Consider the following 21,378-nt stretch of genomic DNA (forward strand, 5'->3'; position numbering starts at 1 on the left):
TTAAAACATAGGGTTAGCACTTGAAATTATGTCAATATCTGCTTTAATAGTAGAGTTATAGTCATTTTTATTGTTAAAATGGCAGCCATTTTGAAATTCCAATATGGCGGCCAAGACGTTATTGAAAAAAATGGACCCTTGCATTTTTGGATTCAGCATACCCTAAATATCTCGCGAAATGACACTAGGGACTTCACTAATACCGTAAATGCTCGAATAAGCGAAAAGTGATTTTTTTTTTCATTAAGCGCCGCTTTCGAATAAGCGAGTACCGTACATAATATTATTATGTGTGTAATGAAACAGGGTTTTAAATATGTATACAGTGTTAAAATGAATAAATAACACAATAAAGACACACGCATTTCTTTATAAACGTCTGTTTCTGACAGGCCTACTGAACTACGGGAATACGTGAAATTGTGACATGGGAAACGGGCATGGAAAGCGCCACACCAACATTCTCTCGAATAAGCGCGGCACTGAAGCCTCCAAAAATTGTATAAGCGCTGCGGCGCTTATTCGAGCATTTACGGTACTATGGCCGACGTATCTGATTTAAATCCCACTATGAGCATATTTAGTAAATATTTATATTTATCATATATAAAAAAATGATAATAATAATACAGCAGCAACCATTTAGAGACTACATTTAGGCTATTGTGGAAAGTAGTTTTATCTTTAAACACTGTTAGGCATATCGATGTATATCAATTTGGACGTATTTACTTTTAACAGATTTACTGTTCCAATAAGCAAAACAGCACAGTACAATAATAAAGCGTTTTTGTAAAGAAAAAATCCTCTGGATTACTGGATTATGATCATAACAAATGTGGCATAGAAAACCATCTGCAAATATTCAAAGGAAGACTAAACATGAAGGTATACTCCGTTATTGTGCGTGTGAAAAAGTATCGTGCTGAAGCATACACCCGCATTTTTAATATTTAGGTCTAAATATCACCAGGTTGAGATTTATTACTACTTTACGGGGGGTCAGCGTTGCATTGTTAAATTCCAGACAACGATAAATAATAATCGATCATTACATTGTTAAAATTGTTTTTGTTGACCGGTCTAAAAATTTGCAAACGGTGCGAAGGTCTGGATCCGCGCCTATTCGTAGTGCGTGATATATACAAATAATTGTATAGTATATTATTTTGAGGGAATTCCATATCATTTAAAGAAAATTTTTAAAATTACCTTAGTATTTATATTTATATAAAATTATTTATTCTTTGCCGAATAAAATACTTTGTGGAAGTTTATTTCTATGAGAAACATACAATGATTTTATAAGCCTGTTTAAATCATTTTTATATCGACTTTCCTGTCCAAAGGGCGTATATGTGATTTATTGCAACAAGGATTCTCCTCAAATTCTGTACAAGCTATGCTTCGGGAAATCCCCGTTTCTCAAGGAAATAAAAAACTATCAATGTTAATTTATAATGTGAAACAATAAATGTTTCTAGGTCACACCATGGAGGTATTTTATTCTTTCTTTTTTGACTTGGTAATACGCTATAAATATTTTCGTAGTATTAATGATTATTAATGAAACAAGTCAATCAATCAATCAACCAAATAAACAATAAATCAATTAATCGACGAAAAACCAATGAATCAATCGATCGATCAATCAATTAATCCATAATAAAGCACCTACCATCATAGACATGGATTGGGTAATTACACAGCAGTCCGCCATCAACGAACACATCTTCCGTATCACGAAGCTTGTACCTCACAGCTCCAAGCAAAACTTGAAAAAAAAAAAAACTTATATTATAAGATCATCATGTCCGTCACACATGGAGTTCAAGGGCGGCCATAAGTGATGAATACTAAACAGATTTATTTTTACCACATCTGTGGTTATACATGGATATAAGCAGCAACGGGGAGAATTAACGAAGGCGTCGATGTAGAAATAATAACAAAAAATATCAAATCCGATCTTTGCTTTCAGTGCGAAATTCATAGTCAGTGTATGAAAAAGTCATAGCATGGAGGTATTTTTACGTAATATAACTATTTGGCATATAAAGCGTTAAAATTAAGTACAGTTACTGTACTTTCATAATACTACTTGCAATCTAGTATGTGCGTTGAAGTCATTGAGCCTAGCTTAAATTAAAACATTAGGCCTATATTGTAAACAAGTATTAAGGGTAAAGTCAAGAAGTATCTTAGCGGCAGTCGAAAGGCCTACGTCTTTGAACAATCTTTCTGTGACTTAGATTTAGAAATTCATTTGTACAGCATCAAACGTTTCTTCCTCCGAAGCATGGCTTTGACGGTCATTTAGCTACCGGAAAACGGCTTCTGATAAGCTTACTCATATTGTTTCGGTGGCCAGTAGTTGAGCCATTTCTATCGGCCCGTCATGGGGTCCGTCATGGGGTCATTAGGGGCTGGGGCCCTATGGGTCGAGGGCTTTGCGGACTACCGTGATATTACGCGATATCATCTTGTTTGATTTTTGTTTACACTGTTATTGTGGATAATTATCTTTGATGGCTTTCGGAGAAAATAACTGAATTAAAAACACGGACTACTTTTGTATTTTGTACTTAGCTAACCGGGCATAAATATAAGATGAAAGGCGCCAGGGAAAGTTGTATAGGCTAGTTACGCTTAGTAAATCTCTGGTAAAAATTTCAAGCTATCATACCAAGGACTTAATGTACATTTATAGGTGCTTGATCATGCATACAACATTTACAGTGAAATGCAGGGGGCGGATCTAGAATTTTATCAATGGCAAAAAGGAGGGGGGGGAGGGACGGTCCCCATGCCCTTATTGGATCCGCGCCTTAAATGGATGTATTAATACTTGACTGGCACATTACATACAATGCTACAATCTCTAGAAGCTGGTGTCAAAATTCTGTCCTAATGGCATTTTCATTGTACATGTTAGGTCTTATGGTAGCAGTACGGTAACCTATGCTATTATATGCTGGTAATAATTATTTGTGTCTGGTAAACAGACGTGTCAAAATGAATCAAGTTTGAGGCAGCATCAATTGTCTCTTCACCTACGGAACAAAAGTCAAACAATCGTCTACTACCGGTTATATGTAAGGCCATCAAAATTATACACAAATTCATGGTAAGACAATTGTAAGATGTATGTTTGTTTGTTTGTTTTATTATTTTGTATCCCGAGTGACTGCTCAGGAATGAAAAGATCTTGTCCTCTGAGGATCACAGTAACAAAATATAGCAGTGGTGGCGCCACGGGTGTGGGGTGGAGTGGGGGGTGCGGAAAGCGGGTGGGGTAGTGAATCTCCGTCGGACGAGGCTGGACCCCCCTTCCCGTCGTCCGACGCCGGACCCCCCTTCCCGTCGTCCGACGCCACGACGAGGTCGGACCACAAACATTAATTTTCTTATAAAAAAAACTTGCTTTGATTGCCAATCCCTAATAATAATAATAATAATAATAATAATAATAATAATAATAATAATAATAATTATTATTATTATTATTATTATCGAGGCTCTAGTCGGCCCATTGTAGGACATGTCGGACCCCTACTCGGCAAATTTCTGAAGCTACCACTGAAAATATGTAGAAAGCTTCAAGGAGGAGACAATAAGGCTAATAAACTATAGTAGGCCTAACACAAACAAAATTCCCATCTTAAAACAGCACAATATATGGCTTATCGTTTCAGACTTGAAAAGTCAACTACACAAAATAGACACTTAACAGTAGACCTTTATCCTGATATATGATTTAATAGTTTATAAATGCTCAAATTACAGTACTGTATATGACTTCGGGTACCCAGTAGTTATGGTCAATGCCGTAGCCAGCTATTGAGACAGTTGGGACAGTCCCACACCATTTTTCTAATGGGTCCACATTTTTAATAATGGGTCCAAATTATAATTATTATATTATAAAATGGGTTCACTTTTAGAAAAATGGGTCCAGATTTCTCATATTTTTGCTTAAAATGTGTAAAATTTAAGAAAATGGGTCCAGATTTTTTAAAAATATTTTTGCGTAAAATAGGTTCACATTGTTTGAATTTACAAGTGGGTCCACCCTGATATTGTCCCGCACGAAGTGGGTGCTTGACTTTGTTTCCTTTATAATGCTACAGTATCTTTGCACAGTTCCCTCTAGCTTGACACCACTTTTCAAAGAAGCAACATAACAACCATAACTCTTTTTAAAAGTTACCTCTCTATTGCAGACAGAAACCCAAATCCATCCCGTATTATCTTCCCCCAATGGTGATCTCGAATAAGGTCAACAATTTATACTTTCTGTTCCCAGGTAAACATACTTTACCACACATTACAAAATCTACCGTCAATATGAAACGGATAAAATATTGTTGGCGTCTTTCCAAACAGTAATTTATCCAAACGCAGGATCGAAAGCACTGGTAAAATATGTAAGAAAGTTTGGCCGCTTTTGGTACTCCTTGGCTTGTATATCAACTGTGGTGTTTACAGCATTTGTTATATACACACACACGCGAAAAAAGTGAATACAATAGTTCCTATTTAATTACATGCATAGGAACTAAAAATAATAGGCCTAATTATACCAACTCAATGATTATAAAGGTATTTAATAGTTAAACCTACCTGGAAGTGACATTGACATTCTCAAGGCTAATATAACTGGCATTTCAGGTGTTGTCTTTACGTGGCAATATTCGGCCGACATTTGGTTTAGGTTGGTAGCTACGGTACATAATTCTTTCCCCGTCCGTTCATAAAACTAGGACAAAATAAGTACATCATATATCAGTGGCGTATATCTAGGGGTCTTGTCATGAGGGAGGGGTGGATGGGGCGAAAGTGGAGTGGGGTGCTTGATGGTTAAGTGTGAGGTGTTACGTCGCAAAATAATGGTGATATGAGGTAATTTTTAACTACTTGAAAGTATTTCTTTTTTTGCTTATGACATTTTCAAAGGTTATTCAGCAAAGGGTATGCATGATCGTGATTACTAGGATTATGATGATGATAATGACGACAATGATAATTACAATGACCATAACGTCGACAACGTTGTTGATTATGATAATGGCTTTGGTGATGATAATAATATTATTAATTATAATGATGATAATGATACTTGTATTGACAATGAAAACGACAATCGACGACAGTTCGTTGACAGCGACAATGATGATATGACGAGGGTGGTAATGATGATGATGATAAATGATGATGGTAATACTTGTGGGTATTATAATGATAAATCATAACGGTAATCGGTATGATGCTCCCAAGGGACTTTTCTAAACAGACACAGTGGATAAACATTATCAATAATTTCAAACTTGGTTTTACCTCTCGGAATGTGATGTCCCTGTCGCCCGCGTAATCTGCCAAGTTTACTTCCAGCCACTCGCGGTAAGCTCTCGCAGGATGCCAACCGAACGACTTCTTCAGATTCGGCAGCAGACTCAGCAATCCAAACCGGGCATCTAATGGACACAACACAACATATTTGGTTCATTCCCAAAAAGGTATTTTCTTCACACGAAGTTGAAAAATCATGTGCGTGCAGGCCCGTAGCCAGGTTCTTCCAAGGTGGGGGGAGGGGGTTTCTGGGCGTGGTGGTCCACAGTCGAAGCCCCGGTGGGGGTCGGCGAAACCCCCAAAGCAAGAGGATTTTTGTGCTGTATGGGTCTAAATAATGCTATAAAAGCAGATATGTTTAAAAATGTCTGGGTGGGTCTGCAGTACATTAGTTGGTCTATATAAGACCCATCCATTCTTAAAGAGGGGGTTTCGCCAAAAAAGAGGGGAGTTTGCCAGAAAAGGGGGTTCTCCCGAACCATGTGAAGTTGTTGCATATTATGCGAAATGAATAAAATAAAGCTCTATTTTTCTCTTTGGATGGTGTTATAGCTTAATTGGTATAGCAACAGAACTCCCAAGAGCCGAGCCTTTTTTTTTTTTTTTTATAATAATAGGCTATTGAGAGTGTCATTTCCGACCATCTAGAGGTGCCATAATTATAATTTGTGTTTACTTCAGCCCCGACCAAGGTGGGGCTGAGGTGGTAAGCCTACACTAAATCTGTGAAAGTCCCCCCTACTCCCCTCCCCCACTTTCAACTGCGAATTCCTGTAGATTCCACTGTAGCTTTCCTAGAAATTAATTCTTAAAACTTGACAACCCCTGCTATCGTTACACCAGTCTTAAAACAATTGCTGATTCTGATTGGAAGTTAATGTATATATGGATTAGGTTAGAACAGTCACCGCCAATCAGAATTATGAATTGGTTAAGACTGGTGTAATTATTACCGTATATTATAGCCACGCATGCCTTTCTAATATTATAATATGAGTCAATCCTTTAAGTGGCAAAGGTCTCTCTGCTTAGCGGCTCCAATACAGCCAGGAATCTGTAATATAATCGGAAGAAAAAAAATCCACATACCTAGAAGCATATTTTGTACGTCCTTTCGAACCTTTTCAACCTCCACAATAATATGTCTTGGTGGTATGCCCAGGGCGGCAAAACAGGCTGTAAGGGCGCCTAGACTTGTGCCAGCGTACCTCGTACATTGTTCCAATATTCCAACTTCATGCAATACCTAAATAAGAAAAATTGCAAATATATATATATATACTGTCTCTTATACACATCTAGATGTGTATAAGAGACAGGATATAGGCCTAGGCCTAGGCCTATATAATAAGCCTTTATAAATGTGGAATTGGTTTGGCTCAGCGGGAACGGTTTGGTTTCTTTCAATCCCTCACTGTGCATTTCGCTTGTGTCCATCTGCATTGCTTCTCTGTATGTATGAGGTGTATAATATAATATAAAAATATATATAGCATATGATATAGGCCTTTCACATAGCAAGGTACATTTATATATTACTGTACATTTTCTTTTTCGTTAAAACTATAGTAAATTAAAACATTCCTTATTGATGGGGATTATGCAACTATATTTCTATGGGGGATAGTGCAGCAATTGAATGGCTGATGAAGGAAATAAGAAACATAGGGCTGTAGGACTAGGTCCTTTGAATACGACACAGACAATTGAACTCAAAGCACCACACGTCGGTTCTCAGATGTCAATCCTGTAGTAGTACTCTATAAAGTTTTAATAGTAAAGGCCTATTTTATAGTAAATGACTATATCGATTTATTTATATGCTCTAGACGCCGTGCACAACATGAATGTCAGAGCTGATAAAAGGGGAAACTGTAGCAGGAACAAGGGTTGGTGTGGGCCCCCAGTTACGAGCGCGAAGCGCAGGAAACGTTGCGCCGAAAGCCCAACATTCTTTTGTTTATTTTTTTTCCTGTCAATCTGGAGTGGCCCAGTATCATGGCCCATTATTATGGGGCCCATGCCATTATTAAGGGTCCATGATAGTAATTATTCTACCATTTCTATGTACAACACATCTTCCTAGAAAACCAGTGAAAAATACAGTCGTGAGGAAAGGTACTCTTGGCCATGGGCAGCGAGACAATCTCTAACCAAGTGCATAATTGCTTAAATAATAAATTAAAATATAGGGCACCCAAAAATACCCCATCCTATGTTTGAACCAGGTTCTCAATTAGCACTCAAGACCCCGGAAAAAAATCTTGCATCTACCACCAATAAACATGATGACATTATGATATCGGGATGTCTTCATAATTTACATACTTCCCAGTATAATAAAATAAATAAATAAAGTAAATACAATTTCACGTTAATTCTATGACAAATGTAATTGCTGATTTTTGTTTACCAGGAATAGGCCTATACTATTTTAGACGACCAGTGGTGTATCTAGAAGTCTTGAAATGGCGGTGTTGAGGGAGGGCGCAATGGTGAAGTAGGTGGGGAGGAGGGAAGTTTCGATGATTAGTTGAGGGTCGTTAATTCGCAAAATAATATGATTTTAGGTGATTTTAACTACTTTACCTTGATTTTTTGGGGCGACTACCCACAGTATACGACTAAGTTAATATTCGTATTCGTTTACGTTGGTTTATTCCCAAACGGCGCCACAAGGAAGATATACGATTCTGTGGTCTCCTATTCTATTACATTACAATACATTAGCAAAGTGGATCTTCTCCCTACTTGCCATAAATCATGAGAATTAATACACAATCCTTCATCATACAATAAACATTGGGGAAAACATGAACATTTCCCTATAATCTTGGAATCAATGTGTAAGCCCTTATATAATAGGCCTAATGTCAATATTTTTCTTATCGGTCGCGGCATGAAACGGGGTCCCCGGTAGTCAAACTAAGGAGGCTGAAGGTACCACAAGAAGTTTGATACCCTATGGATCAGAGGTTGAAGATACCACAAACATTTATAAACGTTATGGATCATCAACTCGTCTGTCGATTCCATTACGAGCTTGGGCAATGCTAATGGATTACTTCCGCATATTGTATTTAGTTGAAGAATGAATTGTATTTATTTCATACACATCTTCATTTGGGAGGAAAAGATTTAAGAAACAAGCAATCAAACTGCAATTGATTCATGATACAATATTAATTACCAACATTTCTTTAATTACACACATCAACCAAAAAAAAAAATTATATAAAATTATTTAAAAAGATTAGCAGGAAGCAAAGGAATGGATTACTCCTATGCGTATAGGTATGGGCATACATGAATACCAATACAAAATGCAGACTTGCGGAAGTTGTTGCCAGAGTATTTTAAGTATTGCGCTCAAGAAACCTGGAAATCCAAGCATATTGAATAACTTATTGTTGTGCAATGGTATACGAGCCTCATATTACGTTATTGTGCAAGATTATGTTAGATTTGTCTCCGTTTGTTTGACCAGGGAGTTGTTATATAACAACTCCCTGGTTTGACTAAATACTTTTGTAATAGCTTTCGACTGAAAATTAAAACGAGATAAATTACTCGGCAAAAAAGTTTAAATATCACCATTCATATATCATTTAAATTACTGTTATTCAACTGTCAGATAATTTAAGGTTTTGTTGTTAAGTTGTTTGTCAATAGGAGGGCCTAATGATAATTGGAAGGAAACTGATTTTTTTCCCGGTCTGTACAAAAGTTGACAACTTGTTCTTTAACTGAGCGATTTATGTTTCAATGTTTATTCTCAATTTGAGTAGGTCTAGGGTATAGAAGATTAATTATCACCAAGCGTAACGTTATTCATACAAGTACATGTGTAGGCCTACGTGCATACTAAGCACGAGCGTAGTATAGACGCATATCAGTGCTTATTATTGCTAAAACTAGGTCGCTGATTGCAAACAAGCTGCTTGACCTTCTATCTGTTTACAAAACTACTGCGTTATACTGACGTGAAATGAACGACAAATATTTCATGTATTGTATATGTGCGTCTAGTGTGAGTGCTTGACGGCATGGTGTCGTCTGCTGTCGGTGGCAGATAGTGAGTAAAAACGCGCGTCGTCGAGTGGCATTTTACCTGGAATCGAGTCAGCTGGCGATCGTCGGTGCATTGTGCCTGGGATTAGACTTTACCGCTAGGATTGATACTCAAACAGGCATTTCCTACGGGAATTCAACAACAAATTGCTTATTTTTTTTTTATATTTCTCTCCATGATACTGATTTATGATAATAAATAGCCCTATAGGCCTATATATTATCAACATATGCCTATGATACATATATGAGCAAAGGTCTTCCTGTAAGCGACAACATTAACTTACAATGACATCATAAGCAATTTAAGTTTTATTAAGCTGTAACCGCAAATCTACTAAAGATAGACGTTGCTCAGTCGACTCAATAAAATCTAGGATATACAATCACAAGAATTAATTAATCTCCAATCACCCTAGCAGCATCTTATTGATTATGTACAAAAACTGGTAACTTTACACGTTACACCCAGTGATAATATATCTGTATGTGGTTACAGATGGGTATATAAGAATAGAAAGCATAAAGGTGGCGGTGGGATTGGTATGTTTATATCTAATGATATTGTTGTCCTGGATGATGATATATTTAACTGTAAGTCCGACGAATATGAACGAATGTGGGTTAAGGTTCAGCACTAATGGTTTTCGCTGCAAACTTATTCCTACAGCAGATTTTCGTCTAACTTTTTTCTAACCTTGTTCTAACCCTGTCGTAGTGTGTTTAATTCACATCCGATTATTATTGAATCGGAAACTTGGCAAACATAAAACAGTAATAATGGTGAGCTCCATACTAAACATTTCCAACATTTCTTGGTTCTGATTTGAGGTTATGCCAAGATGTGATGTCAATGAATTGGGGCAAAAACCCGGAAAGAATAATACAAACTTTCGCTTGGCAAACAACAATTATAAATCAATTCAACAAGTGAAAAGAAAAAAATGAACTGTTCGTTACATTTTCTTCTGTTTTTTTTTTTTTTTTGAGAACCAGTTAAACTTTTCCCATTCTCAGTGCTCTTATTTTTTTGCGGCCTAAAAATGCTCATATTTTACACACTTTTGCAAGGTAGAACAAAACTTATTATTAGGGAGTTTTCGCAAGCTTACGAAAACGACAACGAATACGGACACGTCATCATTATTGTGACCCTGTTCAGGTAGTAGGCCTACTTATTAAATAAAAGATTATTTAAAATTAAAAAAAAACATTATCTTGAACCTAGATATATTAATAAATCAAATTCCATTTCCAATATGGCCTGTAATATAATATGTATTTCACAATCTATGTAATAATATCAACAAGTATTACAGTCTTATCTCGTAGTCGGCGGAATGAGGTGACGGTCCGGAACAGTCTTTGACATTTGCAAGCAATGGCGATTCCATTCAAATCAAGTATGACTCACAATGTATCGTCGTAAAATTTGCAAGATTGACTGGTCAAATAAAACAGACTTGAATAGAGATTTACTACAATAAGGTGTTTGTTTTGAATTGATATTTCCACTTGACTGCCGGCAGTGAAATTCGTCGTTTTAATTTCTTTCAGGCACCGCCACCGCTCATACACAACGTCACTATATTGCCATGTATAATTCTCTAATCATGGAGGTATGCTCTAATCTACAACCAAGAAGAGGGTTAATACACCACCTGATTACACCTTCTATTTTAAATTGAAAATAGAAAAACAAATCAAATATTAAATTAAAAACATAAATGATTTGCTCATTCATAAAAAAAAACACAAACTAGACTCACCCCCCCCCCCCAAAAAAAAAAAAACATTTACAGTACATAATAGATGCCAGAGGCGCACTCGAAATACTCGCAATTCACCCTGAAAGTTGCAAAGGAGACAGATTTTACAATAACACCAAGGACAAGTAATTAAACAGAAGACATCATTACCACGATGCATTTCAATATACAACACGGGCCTACTTAAATTACTAGTCCGCACGTCTTCACAATGACGATTAGTGAAACCCCATTCAAGTGCCAGTGGACACCTTCGGGACCGAAAAAGTGTCACCTTATGTATTCTTTCCTCATTATAGGGGTGTCCCTTCTCCTTATCAGGAGTGTACCAAAGGAAGGGTTCGACTGTATCTGTGAGGCAGATCCGACATACAGTAGTTGATATGTCAGTGGAGATTGACTTGTCAGTGGAGGCCCTACCGAGGGCTGGGTTCGGGGAAAAAGCCACTGGGATACGGAGAAAACATTCGGAGATATAAGGATATTATTCAATATGTTGCACTTCCATGCTTTAAGAAAGTATTTTGGTTTTATATTTTTCCTTCCTTGAAAGGATCGGCTGATTTGGAAAGGGGAAAACTGGTTCTTAACTTGTAAATTATAATTAATAACAGGTTTTCCCTCAGATTCCGAAGAGCTCAACCGTTACGCCACCACTACTCGTTTTTAAAGGTGTCTGGCGTCCAAATAGGGATTGATCTAATTACTGTACATAGAACGGTCAGATATTCTATAACGGTTATCACAGTATATATATAGTTATAGGCCTATAGTATTGCCAAAAGTAGTTTATTGAGTACACGAACGTTTTCGGGCATCGCCCTTTATCAGGTACACGCATATATGTTTGCCTAAATAAATGAGACAAATTGTAAACAAATAACAATTAATCTAAGTATATAAACTTGTAAATCATAATTATTTATAACAGGTTTTTTTTGTTCAATTTTCAGCAAATCGAATGATTTACTTGTTTGTACCAGGGGTATAATGTATTTAACACTAGTGTTATTATTTTACTAGCTTAAAATTCTCAAAAAGCATATATCACTTATAAAAAAAATCTGGGTACGCCACCGACAGATCTGCAGACGACACATTGTTCATCGTCCTCTAAGGGGAAAATTTCCGTGAATTACTAACAGTAAGCTTACCTGCAGCGCACCAGTGTAAGCGAATAATCTGTTTCCACCGCCACCAAACACCAAGTTTTTAAAAGGAAACTCGTATTGAGCGAGAATAAATAACTCTTCCCGGAGATTTGCAGGAATATCGCACTTTGGTACTTCAACTCCTCTCCGTTTTGCCAGCGCCTGAAGCTCATTCAAGCCGGCTAATTTGGATTTGGAGTAGAATTTACTCCGAACATTACGACGTCTTGAACAGCACACACCCATGACAGCCGGATGATTTTCATAGAACTTGAACAGAGTTACCCTCAAGACTACCGAACTAATAGATATTACGAGTCCTGCCTAGTTCCGGTGTTTTGTTCACTAAAAATCTCTTCAAGGTCATAATAAAATATAAAGCCAAGGAGCTGCAGATAATTAACTTAGAGGGCGCTATATATTTTATTCGTATGGTCGCTTTTTATTGCTGAACCCCAACTACAGCTACTGTATTTCATTATCATCATCATCATCATTATTAATTATTATTATTATTTCATATTATTATTATTATTATTATTATTATTATTATTATTATTATTGTTATTGTTGTTGTTGTTATTATTATTATTATTATTATTATTATTGTTATTGTCATTATTATTAATTATTATTATTATTATTATTATTATTATTATTATTAGCCATTCTTTGAGAGAATATTACTGGAATATTATATTATTCGAATATTGGAATAATGCTGGTTACGAAATAATAATAATAATAATAATAATAATAATAATAATAATAATAATAATAATAATAATAATAATAACAATAATAATAATAATTTAGATATTACACTTTCAAAACAGTGGCACATTTTACATGACAAAGGTACGTCCAAAATGATGATTAGTTGAAACTTACGACATACAATACTAGAGACATAAAGAAAACAAGATAAAAAAATAGAATGTAGGCTACACTGAGTTTACCCATATAATAAATGCATCCCCAACAGTATTGTCAGACAACGAGCCTCACATTGAAGACGATCACTAGATCTTACTTAGGTTAGAGACTAGAATATAAAAGCGTAAAGCCAAACACATGAAGGAAAATGTTCATGACACACCCAATCCTAGCAAAATATCAGTTTACAGCAATGTGTCTGTACTACCATCAACATTCAATCACTCAGCAACAAATACACCAATCAATCGATCACTTATAATAACGCAATGCATGAAAGCTATATTTATTGTAAATGATTAATATAATACTACGCCAAACCGAATGTGGACTTCTTTCGTGCCGCTTTTAAAAACACCGAGGCGAATTAATCTGGTACCTGCCTTGATCAGCAGACGTGATTTTATGGAAAACGCTACCGTACGCCACGACGCGTGCGCAACGGATCATTTTTAATTACGATCCGTTCAGACTGCCATCGACAGTCAGCAGACGACGTCACGTCGTCTAACGCTCACAGGGTGCGGAGTTGGATTCGTCGGCCGACGGTCTTACGACGAAGTTAGTGCCCAGCTAAAAACAACTGAATTCTCGCGTAAGTATTACTACCAATACAAAAAGTCAGATAGGCATATTATGCTATGTTTCGCGAGAGGGAGGTATTGTATGCATATTCATGTACGTAGGTACCGTATCAGTTCACCGAACTGAATTAAAATAGCGTCCTCTGTAATTTCTGCCTTAACTGTGTGGGAAAAATAATGTGAAAATCTAACTTTCCAAAATAAGTCCAATTAATTGCAATTTGGCCTCAATACTTATAACATCGAGTAGCAGTTCCATTATTGTATTGTAACAACCATGATGAAGACATTATAGATAAATCCGAATGAATACCACTTCCTAATAGAAGTTTACGTTTACTTGATGCATTACTTAAGATAGTAACTGTTTATATTCGTTTGATATAGTGCGGAAGTAACGCCGTTTCCGACGATGTTCTGTATTATAAACTATAGTATACATACCTCCAAGTACTAAAATGCACGCCATCGTATTCTGTATTTTTCTTGACCTTTTGTGGCCATCAAAATGTAATTAAAAAAGTCTAACAAAAACAAAGCCCATTGTAAAGATAACGGATAGAGTACTGCCTGGCCAAATTAACCTCGAATCTCGATGATGTATAATTGATCATGAAAGCAAAGAGCATTGCTCTTCTATTCTCTGTGGTGAAACTGACATTTAATATAAAAGTTACTATACGAAAATTAAAATTATCAATATTTTAATTAATATGCCCAGTGGCGTATCTAGGGTGTGAGCAGGGAGGAGGGGGAGAGGGAGGAGGTTTATGAAAACTCGCGACTCACAGCCCCCACCACCACTGAATAGTGAAAATGTTCAAAGCAAAAACATTTTCTTTGCACCTACTGGACTAATAATCATGTAAGTAAGACTTTCTGTGAGTAAAAACTGATTTATTTCGATCTATGTTTCATTAGAATTTATAGCCAATATTAATGCTTTAATTTAGTGAGATGTTTTCCGGATGTCCTTCCTTAAGGTAGATGTAACGCATCAATCAATCAATCAATCAATCACCAATCAATCAATCAATTCCTTTTATTTCAGACAATGTCCATATCAAATGAGAAATACAAACAAATAAGTTTTGAGAAAAGAAATTAAAAACTCAAATTGACACTTGTGTTTGCTGGGACCGTAATATATCTGCATCCATATGCTTCATATTATTACCCTTATAGGATTAAACACTTACTTTTAATTCAACGCATTCTCACTCCCTGGGGCAGTATTCCTTAATTATGCGCCTGGCCTCAATATCCATTCTAGAGTAACCTCATTTATTTTTCTGCCAAAAAGAATAAGTAATGCACAGCGAGGTGTCGAAACCCTGACCTCAGGGCAGGGCACGCACCGCAACCGTTCTTCCATGGTACCCTTTTTTTTTTGTAAATGTTTTTTTTTTTTTTCGAAGTAACACACCGCAACTTAGTGAACAAATAATTATAGGAAAAGAATAATAAAAATGGAAAAGGAGAATTTCAGAAGTAAAAGCTATAATAATATGAAAACCTCTAGTCACAAATAAACACAGGAGCGGATCCCGAAATTTTCTGACGGGGGCCCAATACGTATTCCACACTGACCTCACCCCACCATGGTTGGGGGTGAGGTGAGCAAATTTTAAGAATAGGCCCTTCTAGACGCTCCGAAATGGCAGTCTCAAATGGTAAAAATGATTTTTCAAAGCGGTGTTCCTCGACGAAATTATTGACTTCCTCCCGACGGGAGCTATGCTCCCCCTCCCTTAGACACCCCTCCCCTCACGGGCGTTACAAAGGTCTAATCAAGGACCTATAGTCTTCTATACTGGTAGTCGCAAAGCGAATTATGATTATATGGCACCTCTAGATGCCCAGAAAAGGCACACATTCAGACTTAAATATCTCCATTTAAAAAAAAATGGTTTTAAATATAGGGGCCCTGGCACACAGGATTAATATGATATGTGTCCTACAGTCGATGTCAGTGACACATTATGCTGCTAGGTCTAAGTATCAACAAGCCCTTTTGGATCAGGGTGCTATAGAGCGAGGACCCTACTGGGCCCAATGGGTAGGGGTCCTAAGGGTCGGTGGCCTTTGGAGCAAATTTTAATAGGCCCCTCTAAACGCTCGGATATGCCACTCTCAGGTGGTAAAAATGCTTTTTCAAAGCAGTGTTCCTCGACAGAATTATTGACTTTCTCCCGACGGGAGCTGTGCTCGTCCTTCCTTAGACACCCCTCCCCTCACGGGCGTCGCAAAGCTCTAATCAACGACCTACAGTCTATTCTATACTGGGGAGTCGCAAACAAATTTTGATTATGACACCAAATGCCCGGTAATGGCACTCATTCAGACTTAAAATTTGAATATTTTATCTCAATTTTTAAAAACTTTTGAAAAATCGATTAATATGATATATGTCCTACAGTCGATGTCAGAGACGCATTATACTGTTATGTGTTAACAAAGCCCTTCTGGATCAGGGTGCTATAGAGCGAAGACACTGGACCCTCATGGGTCAAGGGTCGGTGGCCTTGCGGACCACCGCACGAGAGCGCATAGGCGTTACGCCACTGAACCTTTTTTACATCCTGGTTTATGAAATCCTTGGAAAAAAATCGGCGTCGGGGATATAGCGTTGTGTCCGTACTCAATCAATATAAAATTGAAAATTAGTGAGTGGTAAAATAATCGGGCTCTCTTTTCGCCCACTGCTGGATCCGTAGCTGAACTCATAGATACACCTTTCTTTTCCACCTCTTGTTTTCATTCCTGTAACTCTTCTAGTTTTTTTTTTCAATTCTTCGGCGTGACTGACGGAGGAGGGGGGCATGGGCCCCTCCCCGCCGCTGGATTCGCCCATGAAACACGTAATAATGAGTGTGTAAACGCGTTAAGCAATAAGTAAAACTTATCAATATTATTTAAAGTTGACGTCTATATAATACCAAAAACTATATATTTGTGGGACGCAGTATACAATTAAAACTTATTTTGTAAATATAAATGATTAAATCACCGCAGTTCGTAAAAGAAAACTTATTAGACATTAAACGTAAACTATCGAAAATACAATGTAACAAACAAAAACATAGGCCGAAATTTGGGACAAGCGTATTACAGATTCATATATTGATAATAATAAAGACTGGAATTATTCCGATATTTGCCTTCTATTTAGAATAGAATGCAGTTTCTGATGTGTAAAGTGTAGCTCGAGAACAGACTCGACCAGAGGAGCAAGCCAGTCAGCTAAACGACTGTCGTTGCGTCATGAACATTCTCTATAGCTTTTTGAATGACAAAGGAATCACCAAACATAAATTTAAAAATAGAAACGGGTAAATTAAATCACCAACTTTTAAGGACAGACATTTCAAAACAATTCAGTTTCCGTCGCTTTCGAACAATTTTTCCCAGTCCAAAAAAAAATTACGTTAACATTGAAGCAAAGAACCAGTATTAGTACGGTATTGTGTATGGTAGCGAATAATGTTTTTTTTTTTCATGTTCAAAAAATTATAAGCTATCATATTATTATCCCAGTAGGCATAATTATTATAGTAGGGTCTAATTTAAAGATATCCTTGCATCGGCTATCTGTGTAGACACTCCATGGGTGCCCTAAATATACCTTTGATCGTATGGATCTAAACATTAACCGTTGAACTAGAGTAGAACTGTCTCTTATACACATCTAGATGTGTATAAGAGACAGCTTCTAGACGCTCCGAAATGGCAGTCTCAAATGGTAAAAATGATTTTTCAAAGCGGTGTTCCTCGACGAAATTATTGACTTCCTCCCGACGGGAGCTATGCTCCCCCTCCCTTAGACACCCCTCCCCTCACGGGCGTTACAAAGGTCTAATCAAGGACCTATAGTCTTCTATACTGGTAGTCGCAAAGCGAATTATGATTATATGGCACCTCTAGATACCCAGAAAAGGCACACATTCAGACTTAAATATCTCCATTTAAAAAAAAAATGGTTTTAAATATAGGGGCCCTGGCACACAGGATTAATATAATATGTGTCCTACAGTCGATGTCAGTGACACATTATGCTGCTAGGTCTAAGTATCAACAAGCCCTTTTGGATCAGGGTGCTATAGAGCGAGGACCCTACTGGGCCCAATGGGTAGGGGTCCTAAGGGTCGGTGGCCTTTGGAGCAAATTTTAATAGGCCCCTCTAAACGCTCGGATATGCCACTCTCAGGTGGTAAAAATGCTTTTTCAAAGCAGTGTTCCTCTTCACATGATTAAATGTATTTGGGCGTGGCCTTTAATGTCACTGTTTAAGGTCACGTACAGGTAAAAGTTGCTGTCACCTGTGACACTATAGCAAGTATCTACCTGGGAGTAATATCCAATTATTTTTATCCATGTCTCTCTCCACATGATTAAATGCATTATTTAACCCCCTATTTCATTTCCCCCAGCCCGCTTGTACAGGATGTGCCCCGGCAGCAATACTGAATATTTTATCTTGGCCCTATACTATCATGACCAGACCATCAAACCTTTTGTCTCTTTTCACATGATTAAATTTTCTGGGCTCCCGGTCTAATTATTAGGCATTGGAAAGTATTGCTTCTTCTTTTAGCACCTCACAGGAATGACGTGCAAGTAAAATTATTGTTGAATACCTTTTCCCTTCAATCTCCAATTAAAGACCACTTTCAAACCGGGGTATCCATGTTTTTTAATTGTTACGTGTTACTTGTATAGCGCCTTTCTTAGTTGCATAGAACCAAACCCATGTGAGCTAACTTTAATTAATGCAATAAAGCAGTAAAAAAATAAGAAAACAAAGAAAAAAATAAACAAAAACGATCTGGCGAGGTGAGAGGAACTATTGAAAAAGGTTGGTATTTAGATGGGCTTTGAACTGCCTAAGCGAATCACAATATCTGAGAGAATTAGGTAGACCATTTCAAATGAAAGTTGGGCAGCAATTGAAGGAAATGAATTGTCACAAATACGTTTATGGTAGACCGGTCAAGCAAGTTGGATTGGAAGATCTTGTTAGGCGCACATGGGTACGTAGTGAAATGTAATTGGACATGTACAAAGGGCAGACGCCAGAAAGTGATTTGATAAGAAAAAGCAGACGTTTGAATGTAAAAAAGTAAGTCTAACTGCAGAATTTTGAATTTTTAGCAACTTTGGTCTCACATTAAAATAATAAAGATAAAATAAATATTGTTAATTTGGCACCACAAAAAAGTGGACTATGATTGGAGGTGGTCTTTAATTGGAGCGGTCTTTATTTAGAGGGATATGAAAATGATGATTATTAAATGTCTAAATAGGCCTGTGCTATCTTAATTGATCAATCAATTTGCAATGGACACACTCTTCCCAAAAATACAAGAAGCCAATCATCAAATAAGGGTTGCCAGTCAATTCGAGCGGATGTCAGTTCGAGCGGATGCCAGTTCGAGTGGATGCATTGGTGCGAACTACAACAAGAGCGAATTTATGGTCGCCCTATTTTTGTATGTTTGTTTTAAATGCAAAAAATGCTCTGTGCACTAAGTTCTGAAATGTTTTTTGGTACTTTTTGATAATTATTTCATGTTTGAATTACAGTCTTGGCAAATCTGACTAAAAGATGGCCGCTAGAAAACACTTAGGCCCTATATTTTAAAACTATAGAATTTCGCATAGAATTCAAGGTTTTTGTCTCCAATTAGTTGAATTATTATAGTGTTGTAACAGTGTAGATTTACGATTTAGGCCTATATTTGTAAATGGGAGTAACTGTAAATGTAATTTTTATTCACCATAGAAATTTAAATTATTTTTACGTATATGGTATCAAAAGGTGCACAAATCATTGGTGTAATAGTGTGACACAGGGGCGGATCCAGTGACGTGTAGGGGGCACGGGGAGGCACGTTTCCCCCTCGTCTTGCCACTAAATTTTAAAAATGTCAATGCATATTAATGTTATGTGCTACTCACTTTAACTATTGTGAAACTGTTGTGCCCCACCCCGCCGTTTGAAAAATGTGACAAGACTATCAAAAGCACAGCAATAGACATCATACCAAGTTTCTCCACTATTCAAAAATTCGTCTATATAGTTCAAACCCCACTTTTTTTTTTAAACTTAGGATGTGGAAAGAATAACAATGACTAAACATTGTATTTATGAACGTAGGTATGTTTAATTGTAAATTTTTAACCTTATAAATCAATTAAATAAGACTTTTATTAAAAGGCTATAGGCTTCTCCCCCGGAACCCACCGGGGCTTTTCCCCTGGCTCCAGTGGCGTATCTAGAAGTCTTGAAATGGGGGTGCTGATTGGGGACGCAAAGGTGAAGTAGGGGGGTTCGATGATCAGTTGAGGGGTGCTATCTCGCAAAATAAGGTGATTTTAGGTGATTTTTAACTTGCAATTGATTTCTTTTGGGGGGACGAATAGGGGGGGGGGGGCGAGTGCATCCGCTCGAATTGACTGGCTCCCGTATAGTGTATGCCTACTGTTTTGCATAGTCGCACCTACACAAAAGATACAGATATTTTTTGGTTTTTCTAGTTTCAAAAAATAAAAATCTTATTTGGCATTTTACCTCAGCCTCAATTTGTTCTTAATTTGTTCTCAATTTCAGCCTCAGTGTTTTTAACTGAAACCAAAACTGTTGTTGTTGCCGAAACTGGTCTCACTTTAAGATCTAGAATGAAGAACCACAAATCATCTATAAGACACGAACTCAACTCTCCCAGTAAGCGCACATTTTAATTCACCTAATCACACCATCACTTTAGGGCTATAATAATAGGTTGCAATTTTAAATCCACTGACACAAGAACGACGTAACGCAGCAATGAAATGGATAATCCGGTTAAAAACTCATATTAAGGGACTAAATATTGGACTTAGGCTATACATATGATTATGCCTTCATACGCAATAATTCACTATGAATACAGTATCTAACAATATATGCTACATATTATTTCTACTTATGTACATTTATTATATTAATTGATTTCTAAACTGTATTTAATAGTCATCATGATATCATGCGTTATATTATTTAAACTCATACATATACCTTTATATTTCTACAATTTAATTTCTATTCCACAATTGTTTTAATTATATAGGACCCTATATAAATCTTACTATATTTTATTTCCTGTTACTGTTTACTTTTGTTAAATTACTCTCTATTAATGTCTTAGCAATAGCTGATTCAATGGCACCGCCAATAAACTATCGCTTACATAATAATTTTGCAGACATCTTAACATGGTTTAATTGTAATAATTTCAACCATTAACTTGTCACATTAACTTATATTTTGTGGTCCAATCAAATAATTGTATCTTTATAATTTGATTCCGATTGGTTAATGCCATTTATTATTCTTTATGTATGTGTAAGATGTCCAAAGTTTTCTCACTTTAACGTTGATAAAGATAGCAGGAGCTATCGAAATATCCGTTTGATTTTTTTTATAGTTTAATAAATTTGTGTTCCGCAAGATATATATATCTGTCTCTTATACACATC

General features: G+C 36.7%; 1 protein-coding gene across 2 annotated transcripts in view; it reads right to left on the minus strand.

Moving 5' to 3' along the window:
- The window catches only part of LOC117101509, a 33,042-nt gene that overhangs the window by 9,153 nt on the left and 2,511 nt on the right, over positions 1-21,378 (minus strand). The window contains exons 1-5 of one of the 2 annotated variants that reach the window (XM_033241516.1): positions 12,344-12,675; positions 6,439-6,595; positions 5,338-5,474; positions 4,624-4,759; positions 1,679-1,774 (exon numbers count right to left, since the gene is read on the minus strand). In XM_033241516.1, coding sequence (XP_033097407.1) covers positions 1,679-1,774; positions 4,624-4,759; positions 5,338-5,474; positions 6,439-6,595; positions 12,344-12,586 — 769 coding nt within the window. In that variant the 5' untranslated portion in view covers positions 12,587-12,675. Of the gene's footprint in view, positions 1-1,678; positions 1,775-4,623; positions 4,760-5,337; positions 5,475-6,438; positions 6,596-12,343; positions 12,676-21,378 lie in introns of those variants that run through there. The other variant, XM_033241590.1, reaches the window with a different exon arrangement.

The sequence above is a fragment of the Anneissia japonica genome, unplaced genomic scaffold (genome assembly GCF_011630105.1).
Source record: "Anneissia japonica isolate Jap-2015-1 unplaced genomic scaffold, ASM1163010v1 scaffold483_len1788099_cov177, whole genome shotgun sequence".
NCBI classification, from domain to species: domain Eukaryota; kingdom Metazoa; phylum Echinodermata; class Crinoidea; order Comatulida; family Comatulidae; genus Anneissia; species Anneissia japonica.